Here is a 26,838-nt window from a genome sequence, read left to right on the forward strand (position 1 = left end):
TTCAAACGTTTCTTATAGTGCAGATCTGCTCGTTACAAATTCTTTCAGCTTCAGTGTGTATGATAAAGGTTTGGCTATACCATCAGTTTTTAAGTTTTTTTTCTCTGAGTATAGGATTCTAGTTTGCCAGGTTGGTTTGTTTGTTTGTTTGGTTTCTCTTAGTGCTTTAAAATGTTGCTCCACCTCTCCAATGCTTGCATTATTTTTTTTTTTGAGATTTTTTTATTTTTTATTTGACAGAGAGAGACAAAGAGGGAACACAGCAGGGCAGAGGGAGAGGGAGAATCAGGCTCCCTGTAGAGCAAGGAGCCCAAAACAGGGCTCAATCCCAGAACCCTGGGATCATGACCTCAGCCAAAGGCAGATGCTTAATGACTGAGCCGCCCAGGTACACTGCTTGAATTATTTCTGACTAGAACTATACTTTGGCTTTTACCTTTATACCTTTGTATATAATGTGTCTTTTTTTCTCTGACTTTCCTCCGGCTTTTTTTCTTAAAATTTTCTCTTAGCTTTGGCTTTAGGCAATTTTATTTCAATGTTATTTGGTTTAGTTTTCTTTATATTTCCTTCACTTGAGGTTCATTGAGTTTCTTGGATATGTGGGATTTTTAGTTTTTATTAGTTTAGAAACTTCAGATATTATTTCCTCAAATACTGTTTTCTATCTCCCTTTCTTCTTCTGTGAGAATTTACATTACATATACACTATGCCCTTTGAGGTTGTTCTACAATTCACTGATTGCTCTGTTCCATTTTTTCCACTCTTTTTTTTCTGTTTGTGTCCCATTTGGGGGTAGTTTCTGCTGGGTTTCTTCAAGTTCACTAATCTTTGTTTCTACTGTGTCTAATATGCTGTTAAACTTATCCAGTGTATGTTTAATCTCAAATGTTGCGTTCTTCACCTTGTTCATGTTTTCCATGTCTCTCCTTAGCATGCTTCTGTTTTAATCTACCATGTTGAACATGTGGAATAGTGTCACAGTAACACTTAATGTCCTCGTCTACTAATTCTATCATTTATGTCGTTTCTGTGTTGCTTTTTATCAATTTTTTTTCTCCTACTTAGGGGTCATAATTTCTTGCTGCCATGTGTGCCTGGTAATTTTTTATTCAATGTGAACAGGACAAAAATCATCAACTAATTCTATAGATACATTATGTGGTATATTAGAAAATGGTTCATTTCTTTTAACATTTACCCATTAATTTGTTCTACCACATAAGAAATGTATGTCAGATCATGTCACTCAAAACACTCAGGTTTCCCACTGCATTCAGGAAAAACCTCAAAGTCCTGAAGATGATGAAGACAACACCAGTGCTTCCCTCCAAGATGGAGCAACAAGAGGGCGCCTGGGTGGCTCAGTGCGTTAAAGCCTCTGCCTTCGGCTCAGATCATGATCTCAGGGTCCTGGGATCGAGCCCCACATTGGGCTCTCCGCTCCGCAGGGAGCCTGCTTCCTCCTCTCTCTCTGCCTGCCTCTCTGCCTAGTTGTGATTTCTCTCTGTCAAATAAATAAAATATTAAAAAAAAAAAGATGGAGCAACAAGGACCAGGTTCCTCCTCCTGCCTTAAACAACTCAAAAATTGGGGAAAAAATATACAATCCCACTAATATCAGGCATTAGATATCCATATATCTTTAGTTATATCCTTAGAGGCTAGATTGAACACACCATGCCTGTGGTCAGTACTCAGGAACTGGGAACTGTGAGTGAACAAGAAATGAGGTCCCACAGCAGGTAGAGCAGAACCCGCACCTGCCAGGGGGGTCCAAGGGGAAGTTGTGAGACAAAAAGCTTGGGCACTACCCCAAAGATGAAGGATGCCTCCTTTTTTGCCCCCCTCTGGCATTGAACACAGTCTGAGGGAGTCCTGCCTCCATATTTTCCAAAGAAGAGGTGAGGGAGAGGAAGGAGTAAAGGAACCTCACAGGGCTGATGTCCTCCTTTGCCCCTGCCACACAGCTCTTCTTGGTGTCTCGATCATGCACACATAATTGTTCTCAAGTACCAGGGTGATGGGACCTGGGAGAGACAGGGGGTTCTGGTCCAGTGCACCCATCTTCATGGTTCCTGCTCCCACCTGCTCTGCAGCTCTTGGGCCTCCCTCAAAGACCCCTTCAGTGGCATCTGGGTAGCCAGGGCAGTCTTGTGTGTGGTCCTGAAAAGACTGGCTCTTCCAAGTCGGTGTGAGAGTTGGATCTGGGGATGCCATACCCTGAGCTCTCCAGGTCTCGCCAGTCATGTCTTTCCACCAACACTTGCTAGGGGTCAGTCCATTCCAGGCCCACAGACGATGCTGCCTACTTAACATCCCTGAGGCCTCCAGACTCCTTCCCTACTTCCCCTTTGGAGTTCATTCAGACCATTGAACAGAAAGGCAGACACACAGAAGGATATTGCCAAGCCTGATCTTGACCAACATGAATGCACACAAAGGTGCCCAGATACACCCTGGACCTCTTTTCCATTTCAGAATCTTCTCTCCTGTCTCCAGATCCACGAAGGACCTATCTTACATGAAGGTTCCTGCCTACAGGGACAGAGAGGCACATCCCACTACCATCCTGCTCTGCAAGTCACAGAGCAGCCAGGCTGCTCTGGTGCCCAAGGAGCACAAGATGTTCATGATGGAAGCCTACAATGCAGGTGATCACCAGCCCTGGGACTCTGGCAGGGTGGAGATGGGGTGGTCAGGTTCAGCAGACTCCATCAGGTCCCTCCACTCAAAAAGTCCTGGGGATGAGGACCAGAAGGAATCCACACCCCTGGGATCTTGGGGATGTCAAGGACCTTGTGGACATAGTGAGACTTTTAGCAGAGAGCCCTACACACCTTTCTTGGCCCCTTCATGCCTCCTAAGGCACCATATAAAGCCTAAAAAAAAAAATCCCTCCCTCCCTCACACTTCACCTTCCACCTTCTTCCCACACCTTTTCATGCCTTAGGACCTCAGTCTAGGCCTGGCCCTCTCACAGGAATCCTTTCCCCCTCATTCAAAGGATGACATGCTTTCATTCTTCTAGGCAAAGTTAAATTGCCACCTCCTTTGAGTAGCCAGTCCTGAATGTCCCTCCATCTTTGTAGGGATGTATTGCCCCTCCCCTCTCTGTGTGCCCAGTGCTTTTTATAGAATTACAGAACCAGAGTCCGTTGATAGTGGGTAGGACTCCCATGGCCTGGAGGCTCCTTCAGAACTGAGCTGGGCACTGATTCCTCTTTGAGCCCTCACTCACAGCCCTATGATGACCCAGAAGGAACATCATTGAATGTTGAATGACTAGTTGGAGTGTGAAGAGGTAAATGAATGAATAGATAGAGGGACAGGGGGATGGATGGCTAATTTGAGTGGATGTGTGATGGATGGGTGAATAAATTTGTGAATGGATGGGTGTATGGACAGGTAGATAAATTTTTGAGCGAATGGGTGACAGACGGATAGATGGATACATTTATTAATGCATGGATTGGTGGGTGAGTGTAAGAATGGACAGACAGGTGGGTGGATAAATGAATTAATGGACAAACAGACATATTGGTGAATGTGTGAGTGGATGGATAGATGAACAATGGGTAGGCAGATGATAGATGACTGGATAAATGGATGCATGAAAAAGTGGTTGAATCAATGAATGGATGGAAATATGTCTGGGTGTATAAAGGTGTGAAGCCTTCATGCATTCCTGCTTATTATCTTATTGCAAACTCCAGGAGGACTGTTTGGATAGTCAGGAATTCTCAATGTGTTCAGTTCTTCAGTCCTCATTTTCAGATCACTCTTTCCCATTCCTGGCCCTACTCCTTCCGTTCCCACTTATCCCTGATGGCACAATGTAACCTTCCCACAGCACATTAACCCTCGCACCTTTTTCTATCTCCTTCAGCCATTTGTTTCAAGATGCTCCGGGACCTGAATAGTTCAGACCCCCTCCGCTTGAAGTACGTCATCAAGAAGATCAAGAATATGGCTTATGGGGCCCCCAACCTGGTGCTGGAAACAATCCATGACTACTTTGTAGACAACCCCGAGGTGGGAATTGCTTGAGCCATTGGAGGGACTGCATGGGGAGTCAAGGGGAGGGCCAGACCCCAGGGCCAGTTCAAATCTTGGCTCTTTGGTAAAGCTAAATGATTTGGGGCAAGTTGATGTCCTCATATGTCCAATAGGCTGAGTGGAGAGGGAGGAAGGTGGACCAATATGAGGGTTCTGAGGGTGTGGTTACCCTCAGAATAGCCTCATGGTATAGAAGCTATGATCCCCATAAATGAGAAAACAGTCTTAAGAAAGGGATGTGATCTGCCTTAAGTCACAGAACAATTAAGTGGCAGAGACAAATAAATGGATGGATGGATGGATGGATGGATGGATGGATGGATGGACAGATGGTTGGATGATTGGATTGTTGGATGGATGGTTGGATGGATAAGTAGGTGGGTGGGTGAATGGACAGATAAATGGATAGATGGTTGTATGAGTGGATGGATGGATGGATGGATGGATGGATGGATGGATGGATGGATGGATGAGTAGGTGGATAGATGGGTGGATGGATGGATGGATGGATGGATGGATGGATGGATGGATGGATAAGTGGGTGGGTGGATGGTTGAATAGATGTTTGGATGGGTTGATGGGTGGATAGTTGGGTGGGTGGATAGATGGATGGATGGATGGATGGGTGTTTGGATATGTTGGTAGATAGACGGATAGATAATTAGGGGGAAGATCTGATTAACTTTTAATGAATGGGTGAATGAATGAATGAATGAATGAACTGACTGTAGAGGCAGAATTCTTTTAAAATCCCATAGCAGGGACGCCTGGGTGGCTCAGTTGATTAAGCACCTGCCTTCGGCTCAGGTCATGATCCCAGGGTCCTGGGATCAAGCCCCACATCAGGCTCTCTGCTCAGCCAGGAGCCTGCTTCTCCTTCTCCCCTTGCTGGTCCCTACCCCACTTGTGTGCTCTCATGTGTGTGCTCTCTCTCTCTCTTTCTCTCAAATAAATCAAGAAATTTTTTAAATTTTTTTTTAAATAAGAAAATAAAATCCCATAGCAGTTCCTAAGGATAGAGACACTTTTATTCTTCTGTCTTTGTAAAACCTGGTTCAGGGCCTGCATATAGTGAATGTTCACTAAACTGTTATTGGTAAAATGGCCAAGTACATCCACTGTGATCCTCTCCTTCTGGCCTCCTCAGCCTCCCCACGCTTAGGTTTTCACTGGCAGCCACTCCCCATGTGACCAGACCCAACGTGTTTTTGAATCTCTGCCCACCCTGCCACCCACAGATCTCCTCCCGACACAAGTTCCGGTTGTTCCACGTCCTGGAGGCAGTCATTGAGTCCAGCGACTCCCTGGAGGAGGCCTGGGAGAACTCGTTCATGCAGCTGGCCCTGGAGAACATGACCAAGTCCACGGTGGGCCTCCCATCCCAGCAAATAGGCCACTTCTGGGAATGCAGGCTGCTGCCCTCGGCACCCAAAGAATGGTGGGGGTGCCTGGCCCTGTGGTAGACCAAGCGATTTCTGTCCTTTTCGTTTTCTTACCAGCCCCTTCAGAGGGACAACCTCATGTGCCCATTTTACAGTTGAGAAAGACGAGATTCAGAGAGATCATTGCTTGTCTGAGTCTACAGGGCCCGAAAATGGAAGAGCCGAATGTCGGCTGCGGTTTAGTGCCCTTTCCCGGAAGTCTGTGCCCTGGGTCCCCAACCACCACCTGCTTTACGGTTCCCATGCCTGCTTCCCACACCCAGCCTCTGGAAGCCCTCCTACGAGTCCCAGCCATTCTCCAGTTTAAGTCAGCCTCTGCTGCCCCTTCCTGGGTCCCACCTGCTGCAGACCGCACCTCTCCTACCCGCCCCACCTCAGGTCCCGGGACCTTCCCCAGGTCTGTCAATGGCCTTGGGGACTTCAGATCCCAGGACTTGCAGAGGGCTGCAGGACAAGCAGAGCCTACCAGCGTCTGGGGCGGCCTGGCTCAGCCTCTCTACAGGTGGACAAGGGCCCCTTGGAGGCAGAGTGACACCTGTCTCTGCACACGCCGCCGCCCACTGCCAGCTGTCCAGTGCAGCCCAGTGCGAGCCCTTCTATATGTGGCACGAGCTGGTCCAGGACTCAGAGGGGAGAGCAGGCATGTCCTCACCCAGGTCCCAGCCAACCGAGCATGTCTGCTGGTGTCTCGGTGTGCACAGCTCCATCTGGGACCCCCCATAGCCCATCCCAGCCGGGGACAGCATCTCGGAGACCCCAAGCCTTCCTCTTTCCTGGATCACTCCCCTGCTTTGGAGACACACACTCCAGCAGCTTCTTGAGAACGTGTGTTTGGGAAGTACAGCTTGAGACCAGGCATTTCTGGAAATCTGTCTGTCTCGGATCATCCTGGACTGTGTGTGGGAGACCGTGGACAGAAACATCTGAAATGAAATCAGGACAGTCAGGGTGGTTCCCAAGGCCACCCGCGAGGTGGATCTCATCCGCGCCCACACCTGGATGAGTGTGCACTTCAGGCTGGGCTGACCGCAAACGGCCACATTGTGTTGCGTTTCCCAGAACGAGGCTTATTTCGCTGAGCGCCGACCTGACAACCAGCATAGTGACCCAGCCTGTGTAGCTCAGTGCTGAGTAGTTTTGCCTACACCAATCATAATTCTTTCAAACGGCTTCAATGAGCCTGTGGCTTTTGTCTGTACAAAGTCTTTCTCCTCCTCTACTCCAAGCACGAGTCGGTTTTCTGTTGAAATGGGATTGGGGGCGGGGCGGGGGGGATTCCTTTGGGATTCCCAGACCCCAAATAAACTTTTGGTTTGCTTTGCAGCTCAGTACTTTCCCATTCGACAAGATCATTGTCGTGTTGGTGACGGTGTCCCATGGTCTCCTTGCTGCCCCGATGCAGCCATAGAGACTCAAAGCCGGTTGTTAGGCCTTTGTTAGACCTTTGTCCGCCCGCACCTTCCTGCTGAAGGACGTGCCTTCTTCCTTGTGTCTGCACGCCCTACAGCTCCCCAAGGACGCCTCGCTCTGGGTCTGTCCCTCGCCACCATGCCTTCCAGCCCTGCCTCCTGCAGTCTGGCTGCTTGGGCCCTTTGCTTCTGGAACATTCCTTACTTAATTCACTCATGGTCTCACCCTCTGGGTTCCTCGAGCCCCCAAGGCTCCAGAGACACCTAACGCACCGGTGCGGTCTGCTCCGTGGTCCCCAATGCTGTCTTTGGCTCTCTATCTGTCTCCCAGACCTCCCGCCGCATTTCCGGGTCTGGTCCTTGTGCCTTCAACTCTCCCGTGATCTTGATTTTTGTCCCCAGAATGTTCCTTTTCGCATCGTGCTGTTTATAGCATTTGTGGTTGTAATACCTCCGCTTCTCTCTCAGGATGTTAAAGACAACAGCTTCGCTTGAAGTTTACATCTCTCCGTTTGGCCGGCATTTCCTCCAACGAGCTGTTTTCTGGGTTTCGTGGGGGGTGTGGTGGTGGTTTCCGTCTCCCACACCCGAGGCTTCTCCAGCATGGCTGTCTGCCCATGGTTAGCGCGGAGAGGGCGCTCTCTCTCTCTCAGAGTCCACTGTAGTTACCAGTGAGCCCACGGCAGCCCGGCGCCTCTGCTGACCTCTGTGGCTTTCGTCCTGCGCTGCCCAGATTTCCCAGAGAAGACCCTAACACAGTGCCCGGCCAGAGCGGAAGGCCCCCGGGCAGCAGCACAGTGGAGGGCCTGGCCTCCCGCCACGGACCCGCGCCTGCCCCCTCCGGAAGCCGAGCCTCCAGACTTTGCTGGGCCCTGCAGGTGTGCGGGGTGGGCACAGCACCGGGCACCTGACCCCTTTGAATCGCTGCACCCTCTGCAGAGGTCTGGGAGACATGCCCCCTGCGAGTGTCCCAGCAACGGCAGACCCGGCCCTGGGCTCGTGCTCAGCCCTGTTACCTCTCACTCTTCGGCTCTCCAGCTCTCAGAACGTGGCTGCTGTTTCCTTTTTAAATCATCTCCTAAATGTCGTCGTGTTGAGGTGTTATTCTGAAAGAGCAAAATCAGTTTCAATCCACCACCTTAATGAGAAAGCCGTTGTATGGAAACTTGGAGTAAATTATAAACGGCGATGATTTCGTACAAGGTTTCCAGCAGCATCACAGGGCATTCAGGGAGGGACCGTAGACCTCCCTCACTTCTGGATGTCACCAAACCCGGGACGGATCCCTGGCCTCGGCCCAGGGCTGACCCTGGGGCCCTGCCCTCACACCAGCAGCCACAGAAACACCACCCGGTGTTTCCCACCCAGAACGGGCGACAAGAGGAACCTGAAATGAGCAGGTGTGGCCACGTGGAGCCCAGCTCCTCTGTGCCCACGGCCTCTGCCTCACCAGACCCGGGTGGGCCTCTGCCCCCAGCAGCCGACACCCCGACTCCTCGGACACAGAAGCCTAGACTGGGGCTCTGACTTGACAGGGATAAGGAACCACAGGCTGTGACATTGTCCCCAGCTGCCGGGCGCCCGGGACAAAAGGCAACACTGACGGGCTTCAGGGGGCTTCTCCTGAGTGCGGACCTGGGAGCTTTGAGACGGGACTAGATGTGGACGGACAGGTGGGAGGGGACAGCGCTCCGGGCTCAGAAGCAGGAAGCACCGTGGGCTTCTGGAACAGGAGGAGGACCCAGGGTGTTGAGAGTCACGGGAAGCCCTAAGCCCTGGGGTAGCGCCTGCCCTTCACCTGCCAGCTGTATACACTGGGCTCTCCTGGCCCCCGTTTCGTAGCCAAAAACTGCCGCCCACCAAACCCGACCGTGCGTATGAAATGCCAAAGCTTTGCCCAGATGCCCACTCCTCCTCTCTGCCCCCGCCCTCCAGGAGCTGGAAGAGGCGTACCAGGACGCGGCCAGTAACGTGCTGCTGGCCGTCTGCAGGCACTCGTGGCGGGTGGTGACCCAGCACCTGGAGGCCGAGGTCCTGACAGGCGTCTTCCCACACCGCAGCCTCCTCTACGTGATGGGCGTCCTGACCTCTACTGGTATGTCCTGCCCTAGGGACCTCAGGTACCCCCAGCCTCGTCTTGGCCACTCTCTGCAGCCCCCCGGCTCCCCAGGGCAGCGGCTGGGCCCATCATAGGGAAAGACCCAGAAGGGAGCATAGCAGGACTGTCGCCCCGGGCGGTTGACACACGGAGCCAGGCATCACATGCCCAACAGGGAAGTGTGTCCCTGCGGGGGAGATGGGCAGTGGTCCAAGCGCCCTCCAAAGCCCCTGGCCCCATGGCCTGCCCAGGCCACATCAGGATCCCCATGAAAGGAGACCCCCGGCCAGCCAGCTGGGCTGCCGGTCCCCACTGGCCCATGATCCCACAGTAAACATTTCCACAGTGGCCGGGACAGGAGCAGAACGGAGCAAGGAGGCTTCGGGAGGTGGTCCAGGATGGATGTGGGGCCCGCGCACTGCCCCACAGTCCTGTCACTGAGGCAGACGGGCGCTCCTCCTCACTAGCAGACAAGGAAGCCAAGCTCACACAGGCAGTGTGACGAGCCCAGAGCCGCCCAGGAGCACGTCACAGGCCTGTGGCATCCAGGACCAGTGTTTCCACAGCAGCCACTGCCCCTGAGCCGTGGGCAGGGACACCCTGGACAGTGGGGTCTCTGAGGACTCTAAGGGGGGCCCCCAGGGAGGGGTCTTGCCAGGGAGAGTGTTTGGCTAATGCAAAACAACCAACTCTGGCTGAGCCCTGCCCTATGCCAGGCTCCCTGTCCTCAGGAGCTCATGGCCTCACGAGGGAGGCCAGCACCAGCTTTCATTTAGGCTCTGCTCACTCGCAAGTGTGAGCTGAACACACTGCTGCCCCCAGAAGGTACTGAGCTGCTCTTGTGGCAATCAGGGAGGGCTTCCTGAAGGAGGAGGCAGCCAAGCCTGAGCCATGCTTTGAGGAATGTGTAGGAATTTGAGGAGGGAATGGTGTGTGTAGACCTCAGGGCCTTAGTGAGAAGCTGGAGCCATGGGAGGAAGTGGATGTAGTGACCCCACCATCTACAGGGGGGCCGGGCCCAGCAGGAGAGGCCTCAGAGGCTGAGCTTGGGAGTTTGGGCTCTGAGGCTGGGAGGAGGCAGGGCCACATACACCCTGCCGGGGACTGGCAAGCTGGGCAGAGGTCCCTCTGTGCTCAGGTGAGCTCTGAGACCCCCAGGGCCATCCCCAAAGCAGCCCTCCCTCTGAGGTTGAGTTTCCAAAGTTCCATAAAGCTTTCCGTTCTCACAACACATCCCTCTCTGGGTGTCACTTCCCCCCCTTGAGGGAATTCTAGCACATTCCAAATGGCCAAGCCTGGAGGGACTCCTCCACTCTCCATCAGAGAGCTTGAGGCCCTGAGAGGCAACATGGGCCACTCAGATCACAGAGCAAGGGTGACAGGACCACAGCTCCAGCCCAGCTATCCAGACCTTGAACCCAGCTCACGGCCCTCACAAAGCCCGGACACACAGAGGCAAGACTCATCCTGACTCAGTCCAGTGCCCAAGGGCTGGGGGAGAAGGAGCCTGAGATCCAGCCTCCACGTGGATGTCAGACCTGGCCTCCAGCAATGCCCTTCTGTCCCACAGAGGCAATCTTCAACCAGGCAGACAAGGCTTGTTGGCAAGAGCACCTGGCCCAGGTAGGGATGAGGCCCAGGTACAAGGGCCTCCTGCGGGGATGATGGGGGCAACGGGGGAGCCAAGCACCTGCTTGCCCTGGGAGGTGGGGGTGGGGGAGGGGAAAGAGAGAGAAGCCCCACAGTGACAGATGAGCAAACAGGTTTGGAGGAGAAGGGACTCCTGGGGCGAGTCCCTGGAGGAGTTGGGAGTTGAACCTTGGACTCTAGATGCCAGGTGCAAGCAGGTGTTCGGCAGACAAGGCCCTTCCTCCCCATCCTGGGTGCTGGATTCACAAGCAAGGGGCCAGAGCGCATGTGGAGACCAGATCTGAGATCAGGGAGGGAGGAAGCAGGCCAGAGTGGACAGAGCCCCCACAGCCAAGGAGCGGTGTCATGCAAGCCCCCTCTGACCACAAGCCCATGTGAGGGGCTCCTGTGGCTGGGAGAAGGGACATGGGCCACCTGGCAGACCTAGGTCCGAGTCCAGATTTAACCAACCACAGCTGTGTGACCTGGGCAGCCTACTCTGCCTCTCTGTTCCTTAGTTTCCCGGTCTGTCCGATGGGGATTAAAATACCTCGCTCAAATGTTCATTGTGAGGACTACAGGACATAATCCACACAAAGTGCTTGTCACCGCGCTCGACACAGGGGAGGCCTCGCTAAATGCTGGTTAATGTTTTCAATTACGAATAATAGTGGCAGCGGTCACTGTCACAAGTGGCATCTGGTAGAAATAATAGCAGGGCTGCAGGAATACGAGTAATTAATAGAAAAATAAGACAGGAAATCACTAAGGATAGAGAAGTCTTGAACAACATAATTAACCAAATTGATTTAATTGACGTTTCTTTCAAATGCAAATAGAACATTCACCAAGACAGGTCGTTTGCTGGGCCGTATATCAAGTTTCAATAAATTTAAAAAGACTGAAATCAAACAGAGTACACTGTCTGACCAGAATGTAGATCAGAGATCAGTAGCAAAAATGTATGTGGAGAAACTCCAACTATTCGGAAATTAGACAGTACACTTCTAAACGACCCATGGGTCAAAGAAGTTGCAAGAGAAAGTAGAAAACACTTTGAACTGAACAATCATGAAAACACAATGTGTGAGAACTCGTAGGGTTCGACATAAAGCAACCTCAGAAGGAAAGTTGTTTTAATGCCTATGTTAAAAAAGAAAGATATAAAATCTATTATCTAAAAAATATCCAAAAAGGTACAAATTGAACACAAAGTAAGTAAGAAGGAAGGAAATAATAAAATCTAGAAGAGTACAAATCAAGGAAATTTTTTAAAGCAACAAAACAATAGTGAAAATACCCAACAGTAAGTTATTCAAAAACTTTAATAAAATGATAAGCTCTTTGACAGTCTGACCCAAAAAAAGTTAAAAACACAAAATGCCACTCTCAGAACAAAAAAAAAAAAAAAAATCACTGCACATCTGTTAGGCATGGGACGGCAATAATGAAATATGATCCCAATAAATTAAGCATTTTCGATTGCATGGACAAGGTCCCTGAAAAACACAAACTACCAAACTAACACAAGAAGAAACAGAAAATCTAAGTAGTCTTGTATCAGAGAAATTGGAATCGTAATTATAAACCTTAAGCTCCAGGCCCAGATACTTCATGGGTTAATTCCATTACATAATTAAGAAATAAATACTATAAATTCTCTACAAATTCTCTCAGAAAACAGGAGAAGGAGGAACACGCCCCAAATCACATTATCAGGCCAGAATAAACCTAATACACAGACACAGACATTACAGAACACTATAGACCAACACCCATGGTGAAGATAAAGTCAAAATTCCTTAATAAAATATCCACAAAACTAATCCAGCAAAATACAAAAAAATAGCAATATACCACGATGAAGGGGGGTTTACTCCAGGAACATGAGGTCAGATTAACATGTGAACAGCAGTAAGTGCCATTCAATACATTCACAGAATAAAGTACGGAAATTATTGTCTTCTCAGTGAAGGAAAAGCATTTGACCACAGGCAACATCCACTGGTAATTCGATGTGTGTTTTCCCACCAAGTGATTCTCCAGTTTTCAGTGGACCCTGACTGGGTGTCCTCTCAACTCTGACATGACCTGGAGACGGCATCAGACCCCACAGGTGGAAGGCTCCCTCCCATAAGAAAGACGGCCCCACCTCAGACGCCAACTGCAAGTCCAGCTTATGACTTTTCTTCTGACCAACTAGCTACAGATCAGAGGTTCCCACACCCCCCTCCCCCCACCATGGGTTTCATTCATTTGTTAGAGCTGCTCACGGAACTCAGAGAACATCTCATTCCTGGATCTCTGGTTTATTGTAAGAGGAGCTAACCCAGGAGCAGCCAGACAGCAGCAACCCCCAGGGCCTGGCATGGGGAAGGGTGCCGAGCTCCCATGCTCTCTCTTGGCCTGCCATTCTCCCCATACCTGCGTCAACAGGGAAGCTCTTGGCCCCCAGTCCTGTCGCGTGTTTATGGAGGCTTCGTTACTAGGCATGACAGAGGAATTGTTGGGCATTGGTAATGACGTCAATAATCATCCCCCTCTCCTCCCTGAAGGTTGACAGTGGGACTGAAAGTTCCAACCCTCTAATCGTGGTCAGCTCCCCTGGCCAACAGCCCCCACCTTGTGGCTTCCAACCTATTGGCAGACAATGTGGTTGTATATACAGAAAACCTTACAGAAGCTTAAAAAACACTACAACTAGTAGAAATCTGCAAGATCTCAAAATACGAGATCAATATGTAGAAGTCTACTGAATGTCTATAGACTAGAAATAAACAAAATAACAGCAACCTAGTGACATTAAAAACATGAAAGACACAAAGACACAAAATGTCTGCAGGGGCTTCACCAAACAGTACAGAAAGCAGTTAAAGATGAGCCTACGAAAGTGGAGATAGGGGATGTTCACGGGTAAGAAAGCTCAGCAGCAGTAAGACGTCGATCTCCCAAACTCGGCTGTTAGATTCAGTGTCATACCTATCAACCTACAAAACTTTAAATTGTCATTAAATGAAAGTTTTAAATAAAAATTAAATAACGTTTTACTCCAAATAGTTAATTTTAGATAAAAATTAAAATTTTATATGGAAATTGCAAAGGACCTAGAATAGCCAAAACAATCCTGAAAAAGGGAGAAAGTTGCAAGAATCACAGCACCTGATTTCAAGATTTACCAGTGTTTAAAAAAATGTTGCTTTATTCAGTGAATCATGAATTGGGCAACATCCCATCTGGTGTGTAGAAGGGGCTGCAAAGTCATGCTCACATGGGAGTATTTATAGGCAGAAGAGGTGGGAGCCAGGGAGAAGCAGGGTATGGCACCTTTCCTTGGGGGCTGGCAGGGGTCTACCAGGTGTCTACCTCGCCCCTGCTGACCGGGAGATCCCAGAGTGACCACAGGTCACAGGCACGAGTGCGTCCGTGTGGGGCTTCTTGTGTCTCTCTCTTAACGGTGGCCCCCTTTGAGTCAGACTCACGCTTAACGAGAGGTGTGGTCAGAAGCCAAGGCGTTCATGACACCCCCACCATGACTGTGAGGTTCCCCTCTGTCCACCCTGTGTGACATTCCCAGGTCGTGGCATGTCTTGGGGAGGTCGTTGGCTTGGTGATCCGTGGCCGACCCTTGGGCTGTTGCTGTGACAATTATGAGCAGGGTAATTCTAAGAAGCTGGTGGAGGGGTCGTCAAGCCTCCCACCATCTCCCCGTGCAGGGAGTGCCTGCGTCGCTAGGGACCGTGGGAGGTACACCCTAAGGGGGAAACATGTTTTCCAGCAGTTTCTTTGTCACTGTGAGGGCAGGAGCCTTGCAGCAGGGCAAGTCTTCAACCCATCCAGAAAACAGCGTTGGGTAGCAAGGACGCGTCAATTACCCATGCCACATGGTGGTAGACAAGGTTCACGAGCAGGTGCTCAGAGCACTTACCCACGGAGTCCAAGTGCCGTGACTCTCAACTGACTCAGTGTTTCTCTGCAGCAGACTCCCCTCCCGTGAGAAACTTCTGCTTTCTCCACACGAGCGCCATCTCACACAGCAGCGCTGTTCATCCCCTGTGTCCTGGGGCTCGCCTCGCTGGGCGGAGATCGTAAGCGCTGCCCTGGGAGATGGGGCTCGGGTGGAGAAAGCAGAAGGCTCTCACGGGAGCAGAGTCTGCTGCAGAGAAACATTGAGTCAGTTGAGAGTCACAAAACTTGGGACCCTGTGTGCAGTTTGCAAATAAGCCTCATTTCCTAGGGTTACATCTGCCGAGGCTTCTCCTCACTTGGCAGCCCCAGTGGGAGCCGTTGGATGTCTTATTGGGAGCCGAGAGCAGCGGGTAGCTGCCCCCGTCCTGCAGAGGCTCAAATTCCCAGGGATGCAGGGGAGTTTCACGCTCGGGAGGGCACTTGGGAAAAATAAGAAGGGGCCTCAGGGAGCCTTGGGGGCATGACTGTCCAGGCATCTTGCTGACTATTCCAAGTCAGTGCCAACAGGTATCGGGCTGCTGGGGTCCAGGGACACTGGAAGAGACTGAACAAAGTCCACCATCTTTTTTTGAAGGGAGGAAGGGCAAAGGGAGAGAGAAACTTAAGCAGGGTCCACGCCCAGTATAGAGCCTGACGCAGGGCTCGATCTCACGAGCCTGAGATCACGACCTGAACCAAAATCAAGAATCGGACGCTCAACCGACTGAGACACCCGATATCCACCATTTTGAATAGCGAAGCCCCATGAGTCTGGTGGAACCAGGAACAGAAGGGAGTCTGGGTTCGGAACAACCAGGAAAGAGAACAACGATCTTGTTAGTGTGTCTCAGTCCTGGACAAACCAACATCCTGTCCACTAGGTTTCTGGACCAGCAAGATGGCCTGTTCCAGGGCTGGTGCGGGCGACAATCAGCCCTTGGGACCATCAGGTCTTTCTCCAGTTGGCATGAGGCCTTGCTGGGCTCAGCGGGTGTTGAGGCAATTGGGAAGGAAATGTAGTTACGTCTATGTGAATCCTTACAGGCTCTTCCTCCCAGTGTCAGTACTAGAGACGGCCCACAGATTTTCAGGCACCTCAGTAATTAATTAAGTGACTTTGTTCAAATTCCTCCTCCTCTATGTCAAGGACAGATTGTAAAAAATATAAAATATTCGGATTGGTCAGGAAATTCTAAGGCAAGTTCTCCAATGAAGGCAAAACATATCAGCCTTTTGAATTTAGAAAGGAGGTCTCTACTGAACAGGGTGACGGAGACCATCACACAACCAAAAAAAACACGTTTTCCAGGGACAGGCCCCTGGCTGAGACAGAAACTCCCTCTGAACTCGATCAGGTGTGTTCACTACGGAAAACTTCCAGGCTCCGAGAGATCTGCTGTCCTAGGAGAGCCCGTCACTCCGGGATCCACCAGAATTTGGCAAGGCTCCCCACTAATTTAATTTTAGTTTATGGGGGGTTGCTGAGTTCCGAGAACCCCATGAGCCCCGTCAGCCTGGGAGGCCCACATGGGGCCCGGGGAACCGTGACATGGTGTGGGCAGTCCCCATGGGGCCTTGGGTACAGCTCTGCTCCAGCACTCCAGCGGATTACAGTGGAGACGCCAGTCCCAGGAGGCCTGCTGCTGCTCTGATCCCTGACCTTGGGGCTGCTGCTGCTGTCAGGCCAACAGCGCGGGGACTTCTGTTTGCAGCCTTGTAGCCACGTCCTTTCAAAGTGCTCAGCTGCTGTCCTGAATCCAGTCCGACCAGCGGCCTCCCATCCTGTTTTGTGTCTTTATCAATCCCCTAATGTCGGGAGATGCTCCGTGTACAAATAGAGCAGCTAGAACGCGTCGGGTGCCCTTGGTTATCGTCGGACCGCGAAACTCCAAAGGGACCTTCCAGGGGAACTTTAAAGTCGGCCACAGACCTGTCTGTCGTCAGCACATTTGAGTGACAGCAATCGGTGCGGCCCAGGAGAGCTCTAGGAATGACCTGGGAAAGGTCGCTGCTTTTTGTGGCCCCTGAGGGCATCGTCTTGAAGTTTGGGGATCCGGAATGTCATCCTCGGCTTCCACATCGGGGCTCCCCGCCCCCACCAGCAGGTGCACAGCTGACGAAGCGCTGGTACCCCGGGGTAAGAAATCTAAATTCTTCAGAAAACTTTTGGGGACCCTCCCTGGGTTTAGGAAATTCTTCTAATGATTGTGCTTCGTTTGGCCTTTGCCAAGAAATAAGAGAAGCTCAGGAAGATCCCTGAGCCTCCAGCGGCTCTATTTTTGGAGGTGACCGAGTCATGGTCTCTGCAGAGTCCAGAGACTGTCCTGAGGTCTCAGGTCAAGGAGGAAGGAGCGAGCAGAGGAGTCCCGCCAGGCCCGGTGTCTTGTTTCAGGCACCTCTTTTGTCTCTCCCTTCTTAGTAGGCTTCTGCAATGAACCGCTGAAGCTTTTCTGGGACCGTGAAGACTTTTAGAAGCTCCTGCATTGCAATTAAACTGGGAGTCCTGCTCTGTTTGTTCAGTCTAGGAAACCTTGCTCTCAAGTCCACTTCTGCAGTAAATGATCCTGTCTCATTGGAATCTTCTCCATAGTGGCCACTGTAATTTTAGGCTGTTTTTAGTAAGATTTTGCCATTTTTGCAGACACTCATAGCTCTGGGACCATAGTTCTTGGACGTAAAAGAAGCAGTGGTAGAAGGTGGTGCACTTGACCCTTTGGGCTTAAGAACCTCATTCTTTTTGTTCTTTTTCTTCTTCATTGTTTAGCTAAGCCTTTGGGGGTTCTCAGAGCCAAAGTAATGCTAATACCTAAGAGGGATACGCTGCGAGGTTGGGGATCGTGACTGTTCTGCAGTGTGCCCCACTGTATTGAAATGTCCCTGAGTTTGGCAAGTTAGTGTCCATCTAAGCCATTCTGTGACCGACTGACCCTAACACGGGAGTCTGAATTAGGTCGCAAGTGCTCAAATAGTTTTTAAGTACACAACCGTGCCCATCGGTTCTTGGGACTTTTTGGTTCAAGAGGCCAGTTAGTAGGAGCCTTTGTCTGTAAAACAAGACGTGCATGCACAGCAGCAGTGACCAGGGCCACCAGCAATCCCGGCCTGGAAGCGGGGACTGGGGAAGGACCGAACCCCAAAACCGAGATCTGGAGCCCGGGCTGGGCTTCCAAGCGAAAGGGAACTGCTCAAGCAGGGCGCCAGGGAAACGAGCTCAGCGCAGAGAGGGCGGGGCTCAGCGTGGGGGCGGGGCTCAGTGCAGAGGGGGCGGGGCTCAGCGCGGAGAGGGCGGGGCTCGGAGTCCACGCCTTCCAGAGGCCTTACCCCAAACAGCCTCCAACTGGAGACAGCCCATGCCCCGCAGAGCAGTGCCCCAGCCAAAGACCGGAAGTCCGTCTGTAAACCTCCACCCGAAGAAGCTGGAGAACGCGAAGCAAGTGGAGGAATCCGCGGGCAAGGGGGAAGGTAGAAATCGCAGCGGGGAGAAGCGCCCGTGTGATCCACCGCAGACACAGGCTGAAAACCCCGGACTCCCCGCAGTGCCTCCTGCAAGGCTTCAAGGGTGCGACGCTCTAGAAAGGGGGAGACTAGTCCACGGTGATGCCAGTCAGTTCTGCAGTGATGGGATCGACTGGAAAGGGAGTCAGAGCGCTTTGTGGGGTCGTAGAATACTCTCCAGTTCCTGGGGGGGGGAGAGGTGGTGTGGGTCTGTCCGCGTGTCCCCACAGTAGGGATCCACGCCTTCCACTCTGAGCTAAACACACTTCCACAAAGACATTCAAAACCCAGACACACAGGGGTGCCTGGGTGGCTCAGTGGATTAAGCCGCTGCCTTCGGCTCAGGTCATGATCTCAGGGTCCTGGGATCGAGTCCTGCATCGGGCTCTCTGCTCTGCAGGGAGCCTGCTTCCTCCCCTCTCTCTGCCTGCCTCTCTGCCTACTTGTGATCTCTCTCTCTGTCAAATAAATAAATAAAATCTTAAAAAAAAAAAAGTGGAAAAAAAACAAACAAACAAACAAACCCAGACACACAGATGCCAACAGACCATGAAACGACGGTCAAGATCCCTCATGCGCAGGGAAATGCAAACCGGAGCTACAATGCCATACCACCTCACACCCATCCGAATGCTGACTTCTACCCGAAAGACAGGAAATAACACGCGTGCCGGCGAGGATGTGCTGAAAAGGGACCGCTCGTGCACGCTTGGTGGGAATTGCAGACTCCTGCAGCCGCCGTGGCGAGCAGGACGCAGGTCCTCAAAAAAGTAAAAACAGAATTGCCGTATGATCCAGGTGTCAGACTACTGGGTCTCTATCCAAAGGAAACAAAAACACTAATTTAAAAAGATACATGCACCTCTGTGTTCATTTTTTTATTTTATTTTTTCAGTGTTCCAGAATTCATTGTTTACGCACCTCACCCAGTGCTCCATGCAATCCGTGCCCTCCTTAATACCCACCACCAGGCTCACCCAACCTCCCACCTCCTCCCCTCCAAAACCCTCATTTGTTTCTCAGAGTCACAGTCGCTCATGCTTCATCTCCCCCTCCAGTTTCCCCCAACTCACTTCTCCTCTCCGTCTCCCCATGTCCTCCGTGTTATTCCTTATGCCCTACAAATAAGTGAAACCGTATGATAATTGACTCTCTCTGCTTGACTTATTTCAGATTATCTCCTCCAGTCCCGTCCATGCTGATACAAAAGCTGGGTGTTCATCTTTCTGATGGAGGCATAATACTCCATCGTGTATATGGACCACATCTTCCTTATCCATTCATCCGTTGAAGGGCATCTCAGCTCTTTCCACAGTTTGTGGACTGTGGCCATTGGTGCTATGAACATTGGGGTACAGATGGTCCTTCTTTTCACTCCATCTGTATCTTTGGGGTAAATACCCAGTAGTGCAATTGCAGGGCCACAGGGAAGCTCTATTTTTAATTTCTTCAGGAATCTCCACACTGTTCTCCAAAGTGGCTGCACCAACTTGCATTCCCAGCAAAGTGTGAGAGGGTTCCCCTTTCTCCACATCCTCTCCAACACGTGTTTCCTGTCCTGTTAATCTTTGCCATTCTCACTGGTGTCAGCTGTTTACTGCAGCATTAACTACAATAGCCAAGACACGGAAGCAGCCCAAGTGTCCATCGACTGCTGAACAGATAAAGAAGGCGTTGAAACCTTACGCAGCCATAGGAAGGAATGAGATCTCGCCACTACGACATCGTGGGAGGACATAGTGGGTATTATGCTGAGTGGAATAAGCCGGTCAGAGAAGGACAAATACCGTATGATTTCACTCATATGTGGAACTGAAGAAACAAAACAGACGAGCCAAGAAACCAACAAAAAGCCGGACTCCTGAATACTGACCTCTGGGGGCTGCCAGAGGGGAGGGCTGGGAGGATGGTGAAACAGGTGAACAGGGTTAAGAGTTACAAACTTCCAGGTATAAGTCACGGGGGTGGAAAGTGCATGCAGCATGGGGAACAGGGTCAATAATCAGTCGTGCTGTGGCTTGTGTAATTTTCTGAGTTTTTGAACCTGAACCTCAGATGAGTCGCTAGGGCACCGGCCTGTGCAACACTGAACGAAAGTTGACACCAGTTGAGAACTGGGGCTTCCAGGCAGCGCGGGTGCCATGGGTTCGGCAGACACCGGTCCTGGGGCCGGCGGCCTGGAGCAGCCATGGAGTAGCCCGCTGCACCCCAGCGTCCTGCAGGCAAACCTGGGGCAGACGACAACTCCAGCCTCAGCTGCAAGCCCCCGCCCCCGCCCCTGCCCCAGGGAGCATCGCCAGAGGACGCCCCAAGGCCCACCTGCAGGGGCGCTCTGGGCGGGCTTGCATCCGGCAACCTGGAGGCTGCGGGATAAAGACCCTCGTGTTCCAACCCCCGCACCTGTTAGTGCTCCTTAGGATGAATTCCTGGAAACGGACTTGCCTGGGGAAAGGCGCACACGTTTCAAATCGTAGCAGATGCTGCCAGAACCTGGCAGGGAAGGCCCCTCCCCTTCCCACCAAAGGACACTTCCTGCTGACCTCCGGCCGTCCTGTTTTTGGCCAGTCTTAGCCGAAACGCTACGTTTTCTTCACTTCCGTTCCTTACACACGAGCCAGGCTCCACGTGTGGTGTCTCTGTCACACACGTGCACGCTCGCCGTGCCTACGACTGTCCCCGTCCCTTACTGCTTTGTGAAGTCCTCTTCACCCCTGATACTAACCCTGGACAATGGGTTGCAGGAAAACAAAAACAAACAAACAAAAACAACTCACTGCCTCTTTCAGCTTAGTTATGGTGGGTTTGCTGAACAAACTTCTTCAAATATCCATCTTCACATATATCGATCATTTCTTTCAGATTTGGGGGTTTGGGGTCACACTTAGGAGGAGTATCTTCAGCCCCAAAGACCTGGGGATCAAAATCTTGGACTTGTGGAGCTGTGGAAATGGGAACATTGAAATAGAGAAGCCCCGTGGTCCCCACGGGGGAAAGTTAGGGCGAAACTTCTAGGACATATATTTAGAAGACACACGTCATCTGTTTATGGATCTCTCATTCATCCTTCCAAACAATATTAATCAAACATCGACTACATGGCAGGCACCGTGCCGGGTGCCAGGGAGACAGCCCGGAACGCAGGTGACAGACCCTGGTCTCCCGGCACCCTACTCTGGTTGGGCCCCCTTCGGCTGACACTGAGCCTCTGTGACGTCTGAGCCTCTGCCCAGTGCCAGGGACACGGGCAGACTGCTGGTTTCCAACCTCTCCTTGAACTCCTCCAGGGAGAGGATCTCAGGGAATGAATTCCTTGTTCCTGGGGACTATCAAGCAAATCAGAGGGCTGGCCCTGGAGACTCAGGGGAATGAAGCCAAGAGAATGATGGACTCAGGGCTCTGAGTGGCCAGGGTGGGATGGGGAAGGTGGAGGCCTCAGCTCTAGCCCGCAGGGTGAAGGGAGCGAGCGCTCCAGCCCTGCCCACCCCCCTCTGCTCACAGATGGCTGCCAAGTCGGTCCAGTTCCTGAACACGGACGCGTGGTCCAAGGCGCTGCTGTTGGCACTCACCAAGCCCGACCAGACATGCCAGGAGCAGCCCCCAGAGAAGGTGGACCATGCCCTGCCTCCCCATAAGCAGCCCCCATGCCTACCGCGCATGCCCAGGGGCTCTGGCCATAGGATACACATCTAAAGCAAGGTCCGGGGCCCTAGAAAGACACTGGGACCCAAAGAAACCAGCGGGTCAGGGACCCGAGCATCAGGACTTAAAGCTGCTCCCCTGAAACTCCACCACCAGGCAGGGGTTTGATGGTCCCAGAGCAGGGTCCTGAGGGCGGCGACAGGAGTTCAGGAAGGTGGGGGGAGCCTGGTGGGGGGAGGAGGCAAGCTGTCTGGGTGGGCGGAAGTGGCTTAAGCCCAGGACAAGAAGCTGAACCTCCCCCAGGCTTTTCTCTTCATCTACTATGGGCTGATCCTTCAAGCTGAGGACCGCAGCACCACCGTCAGGGCACACCTGAGAGGCCTCCTGGACACATCCCACCGGTGGCCCAAGCAGAGGGAGGTGAGGCGCCGTCACCCCCCGCCCAGCCCAGCCCAGGGCTGCCTGATCTTGACCTCAGCCTTAGCCTGATCCCTGGTCATACCCTGATCCCTGATCAGGTCATACGAAGAAACCTGATCCTTTTCACACGCTGAGCCCTGACCCTGGTCACACTACGAGCCCTGACACTGGGCACACTCTGAACCCTGATCCCGCTCACAAAAGGAATCCTGACCCTGGTCACACTCTGAGCCCATCACAGCTCGTGTCCTCTCCTTTGTCAGTCATCTACTTTCTGGACCCTTCTTTCCTCCTCTGGCCCAGGTCTGTTCAGAGCTAGTGGGGGCAGAGGAAGGTAACAGGCCTCCAAAGAGTCCCCCGTCCCTGCTGCCTCCCACACCCCCCCACCAGCCCCCATAAATGATGCCCCCACAGGGTTGGGCTCAGAGTTGCATATCCTAAGTAGCATGGGGATGGGAGGGAGATGCCCTGTGACCTTGAACAAGTCCCCCCCTTTTCTGGGTGCCAATTTCCACATCCCCAAGTGAGAGTCCAGGCCTGGTTCTGTGACCCGCATCAGCGATCCTGCTCTCCTGCCCCTGTAGGGTATCGCACTCACCATAGGACTGGCTGCTGTGCGCCACCTGGACCACGTCTGGGCTGTCCTGGAGCAGTTCGGCCGGAGCACGCCCATGAAATGGAGCCTCCAGAGCTTCTGCCTGAAGGTTCTGACTCTTGGGTGGCTGGGGGCCTCGGCAGGGGGCTGGAGCATCAGGACTCCCGCCTTCCATGAAGGTCCGGGCCTCCCAGAGGGTCTCCGGGGACAGTTAGGGGCACAGGCTTTGCAGCAAGCATCCTGGCCTCCAGTCCCACCTGCACTGTGCCCCATTCTCCTCTTGAATGACAGCCACCCCCCGGCTGTGGGGTGAAAACGGGCCTGGCATTGAGCAGGTGCTCCAGAGACGGCTCTTGCAGGGGCTGTGATGGCTGCTGTGTTCATGAATGGGACTTGGGCCACGGGCCCTGCCTGACACATGAGACAAGGGCCTGGGCCCCTGCCAGTGGACAGCACGTCTGCCCTGTCCTCACCCTGTCCTCACTGCTCCCCGGGTAACACCCGCAGGCCGCAGCAGTGCCTGGGACGGCACGAGGGCGCTCACTAGGACTAATGGGGAAGAACCACCGCTAGGACAGACACCCCAGCCAGGGCGGGCTGCCTCCTCGGGGCCCCACAGCCGGGAGGTGCAGAGCAGGGACTGGGACCCACATCTCAAACCAGAGGGGGCCTGGTCACCTGGTCACTGATGGTCACTGATGGGCAGTGAGGCCATGTGGCCCTCGGCTGGTATCTCGGCTGTCTTGGATGTCCCCCCCACACACCCCAGGCAGGGAGGGTGAGGGGATGGACTCTGGCCAGTTCTGGGGAACCCCATAGGCCCTTTCCAACCCCCCAGAGAGACAACATCATCTCTCCTATTTTCCTATTGAGGGAAACTGAGTCTCACCAACGCTCAGAACACTGTCCTGCAGTACTGAGCTAGGGACCAGAGTACTTCCTGTCACCGCTCCCCCAGGGGACGGGCAGGAGGGCTCTGACCCTCCATATCTGCCCCTGCTGTGGTCAGAACTCAGAGGACCTGCAGTGGAAGTGGGCCAGCAGCACCATGCTCCTCGCTTACGGTCAGACGGCAGTCAGGGCCAAGGCGCACATCCTCCCGTGGGTGGACAACATCTTGTCGCGGATGGTCTTCTATTTCCACAATAGTTCCTGGGTACGACTCCCCAGGGCCACCCCTCTGGAGCACAGCCTCGTCACAGCCCAGCTCCCACCAGAACCTGGGTTGGAGAATTCTAGGACTTCCCAGGGCCTTGGAGCCCTCCTCCCCACCTCTGCCCCACCCTGGAGTCAGGAAGAGCCAGGCCTGGCCTCCTCGCTGCCCTACCTCCTCACCCCATCATCCCACCCAAAGCCACTGGAGGCTTCCATGATGGCCCCAGCCCCTCGTTCTCTGTGGTTTTCACTCTGGGGCATCGGAAGACCAGGTGATATCCACCCCACCTCCAGGACAACATTGCCCTTACTCGATACTCTGCATCTGGGGCGTCTACCCCAGGCAGCCCCGTGAGGCCATTGCCTACCCTAGATCTTTGGTGCTGAGGAGCCACACATCGAGGGCAGCCGGACGCTGGGCTCCTTACAGCACTGTCCTGTACTGAAATGTTGTCAACATACAATTTAAACAAAACCACATGGGCTCCCCCTACCAAAGCCCCACATATGTGGCCTTAGCCGAGGCCTCTGCTGTACCCCGCCAGCAATGCCCTGTAGCCACATGTGACTCTCTCTCCTGCCCTTATGTGCCCCCCTGCACCCCCTGTTCCACGGCCTGACCCCCTGCCAGGACGAGACCCTGAAGCAGAGCTTCCTCACCGCGGTCCTCATGCTGGTGGAGGCCATCAGCCGCAACGAGGGAGCCCACAGCTACGAGTTCTCCCAGATCTCTGAGCTCCTCAAGTGTCTGATGGTGAGTCACGGTCCTGGGGCAGAGGAAGGGCCTCACGGGACCAGCAGCATCCACTAGAGACAGGCGTTGCCAAGGGGTAGGGAAGTTGGATTTCTGGGGTGTGGCTGAGCCCCTCAGAGGCTCTGGCAGCTGAGAGTACATCCATGCCCCACCTCGCCTTGGTTCAGCGGTGACCCTGAACTGGCCAGGAATGTCCAGCTCACAGCTGATGCAGCTGAGGCCCCGAACACCATCCGTTCTGCTAACACCACCCCAGCTCAGACCACTGCTCTCTAGAGATTTGGGGCGCTCAGAACCCCAGAGCAGTGGAGGAAGCATGCAAGTGATGGGCAAGCTGAAACGTGATGAAAACCGTTTGCTGAGCTCCTGCTGACTCAGACCCCATGCTCTGCACAGCTTGCCACACCTGCGTGCCTGCAACCACACTGTTAGTTGTGAACCAGCGAAAGCCGGAGCAGTTGCAGACTCGCTCAAGGTCGTGCAGCCGATACGCAGGAAGCCAGGGTCCAGACATGACCTGTGCCGTTCCAAACGCTGGGATCCAGTGCTTTCAGTGCAGCCGGGTCACAGAGGCCCCCACGGGTGGGGGAGAAGCTGCAGCACAGCCCTGTGGGTCATGGGAGTACCGGGCACCAAGATCTTCAGGCAGAATGAGACTGGGTGTCAGGAGTGGGATAGGCCCAGGCCTGAATGACTCAGGCCCACCTGGGGATCTGCAGGTGCTGCTGGAGAAGGAACCCCAGGACACACTGTGTACCTCAACTCGCCAGCAGGCCATTCACATCGTCTCCAGCCTCTGGTAGGCTCCCCGGCCCCACACAGGGCCCTACTCCAGGGCAGGCCTGTAACAGGCGCTCCATAAACAGCAGCCACTGTTATTAACCCCACCCCAAGGAATGAAAATTTGCCATCATTTGCTAAAACAGAGCTGCTGAAGCTCCCAGTGGTGTCACCAGGGCTGGGGTGAGACCAGTCGGTCCAGGAAAGGGGAGCTCGGGGTACAGGGCTTGCAAAGTGACTCCTCCTAACCAGCCACGTGAGTCCCTTACAAACCCTCGGGAAACTCCCCCGTCCAGGAGGCTGCACAGGCCAGGGAGGCTGACGTGTACCCTTGAGTCTCTGGTCGAGAGTGGAACAGCACAAGGGGCTGCTGTTTGGGGCTCGCCAACTCTGTGTGTCCTGGCCAGTGCTCCCTCTGCTGTCCTCAGCCCCCACACTCCTCTCTCACTGCCCTCTTCCTCCAAACAGTAAGCTGAGGCCTCCCCTGGACTTTGAGAAGAAGTCACGGATTCTGTCCGTCTGCCTACACAGCGTGTTGGCCCTGCCCCTGCTGGACGTCCTGGAGAAACACACCTGTCTCTTTCTAGAGCCGCCCAACATACAGGTGCGAGGCTGGAACAGGGTGCCCTTCAGTGAGAGGGGCCCCAGCTCTGTCCGCAGCTGCTCGTGGCTTGGGAAGGGGTGTGGGCTAGACAGGCAGGGCCTCTAACCCCCTGCAGACAGAGCTGGGAGACCCTGGGCACGTTTCATAACAGCTCTGCACCTCTATTTGCCCACCTGTGACATGGGGTGATCATTGCGGAGCTGCTGGTGCAGAAAGCTCGGGATGAAAGCAGACACTGGCATCCCTTGTCTGGTGCAGACGATGCTCTGTGAGTGGGAGTGTAGGTGGCCTCTGTCCCTGCCAGCCCTGGGAGCAGCCCTGGGCTCAGTCACACCTATGAGGCTCCTTAAACCAGTCACACCCCACCCAGGCCCCAGCTGGCCCACTCTTTGCTGGGCCAGATCCCAACCACCTCTGGGGATCTGTTAGGCAAAGCCTCTGCTGCATGGGCAGGCGCCCATCTCCCCAGGGCACCGCCAGCCCCTGATGCCTACGTGTTTACTGTAAAGGGCAGGGCTGGTGTTAGCTGAGCAGCTGCTAGGTGCCAGCTCCCAGGGACATGATGGTTCCCCTTCCCAGCAGCACTCGCCCCGTGGGTGAGGAAACCAGCTCAGAGAAATGGAGGTGTCTGGTGGGAGAGGCAGGGTCAGACTCCACCCCGGGCCCTGGGCCCTGATCGTCCCACCACAGCCCTAGGCTGAGTCCGGACTGGAATGGAACAGACAAGCCCTTCGGGTGGGCCGTGAGAATGCAAAGCATCCTCTGGGCCCAGGGCAATACCACAGAAGCAGCCCCCTGGAAGGCTGGCACTGG

The 26,838-nt window shown here is 53.3% G+C and overlaps 1 protein-coding gene across 1 annotated transcript in view; it reads left to right on the top strand.

Annotated features, from left to right (window-relative positions):
- LOC123939760 (maestro heat-like repeat family member 5) overlaps positions 1 to 26,838 on the top strand; it is a 67,139-nt gene that overhangs the window by 7,780 nt on the left and 32,521 nt on the right. The window contains exons 2-13 of the mRNA XM_046001585.1: positions 2,483 to 2,655; positions 3,891 to 4,036; positions 5,299 to 5,427; positions 8,847 to 9,006; positions 10,580 to 10,632; positions 21,577 to 21,684; positions 22,021 to 22,137; positions 22,722 to 22,841; positions 23,742 to 23,888; positions 24,519 to 24,641; positions 25,361 to 25,440; positions 25,890 to 26,025. Of these exons, the coding sequence (XP_045857541.1) occupies positions 2,483 to 2,655; positions 3,891 to 4,036; positions 5,299 to 5,427; positions 8,847 to 9,006; positions 10,580 to 10,632; positions 21,577 to 21,684; positions 22,021 to 22,137; positions 22,722 to 22,841; positions 23,742 to 23,888; positions 24,519 to 24,641; positions 25,361 to 25,440; positions 25,890 to 26,025 (1,492 nt within the window). The remainder of the gene's footprint in view (positions 1 to 2,482; positions 2,656 to 3,890; positions 4,037 to 5,298; positions 5,428 to 8,846; positions 9,007 to 10,579; positions 10,633 to 21,576; positions 21,685 to 22,020; positions 22,138 to 22,721; positions 22,842 to 23,741; positions 23,889 to 24,518; positions 24,642 to 25,360; positions 25,441 to 25,889; positions 26,026 to 26,838) is intronic.

Source organism: Meles meles, chromosome 1 (genome assembly GCF_922984935.1).
Source record: "Meles meles chromosome 1, mMelMel3.1 paternal haplotype, whole genome shotgun sequence".
Taxonomy (NCBI): Eukaryota; Metazoa; Chordata; class Mammalia; order Carnivora; family Mustelidae; genus Meles; species Meles meles.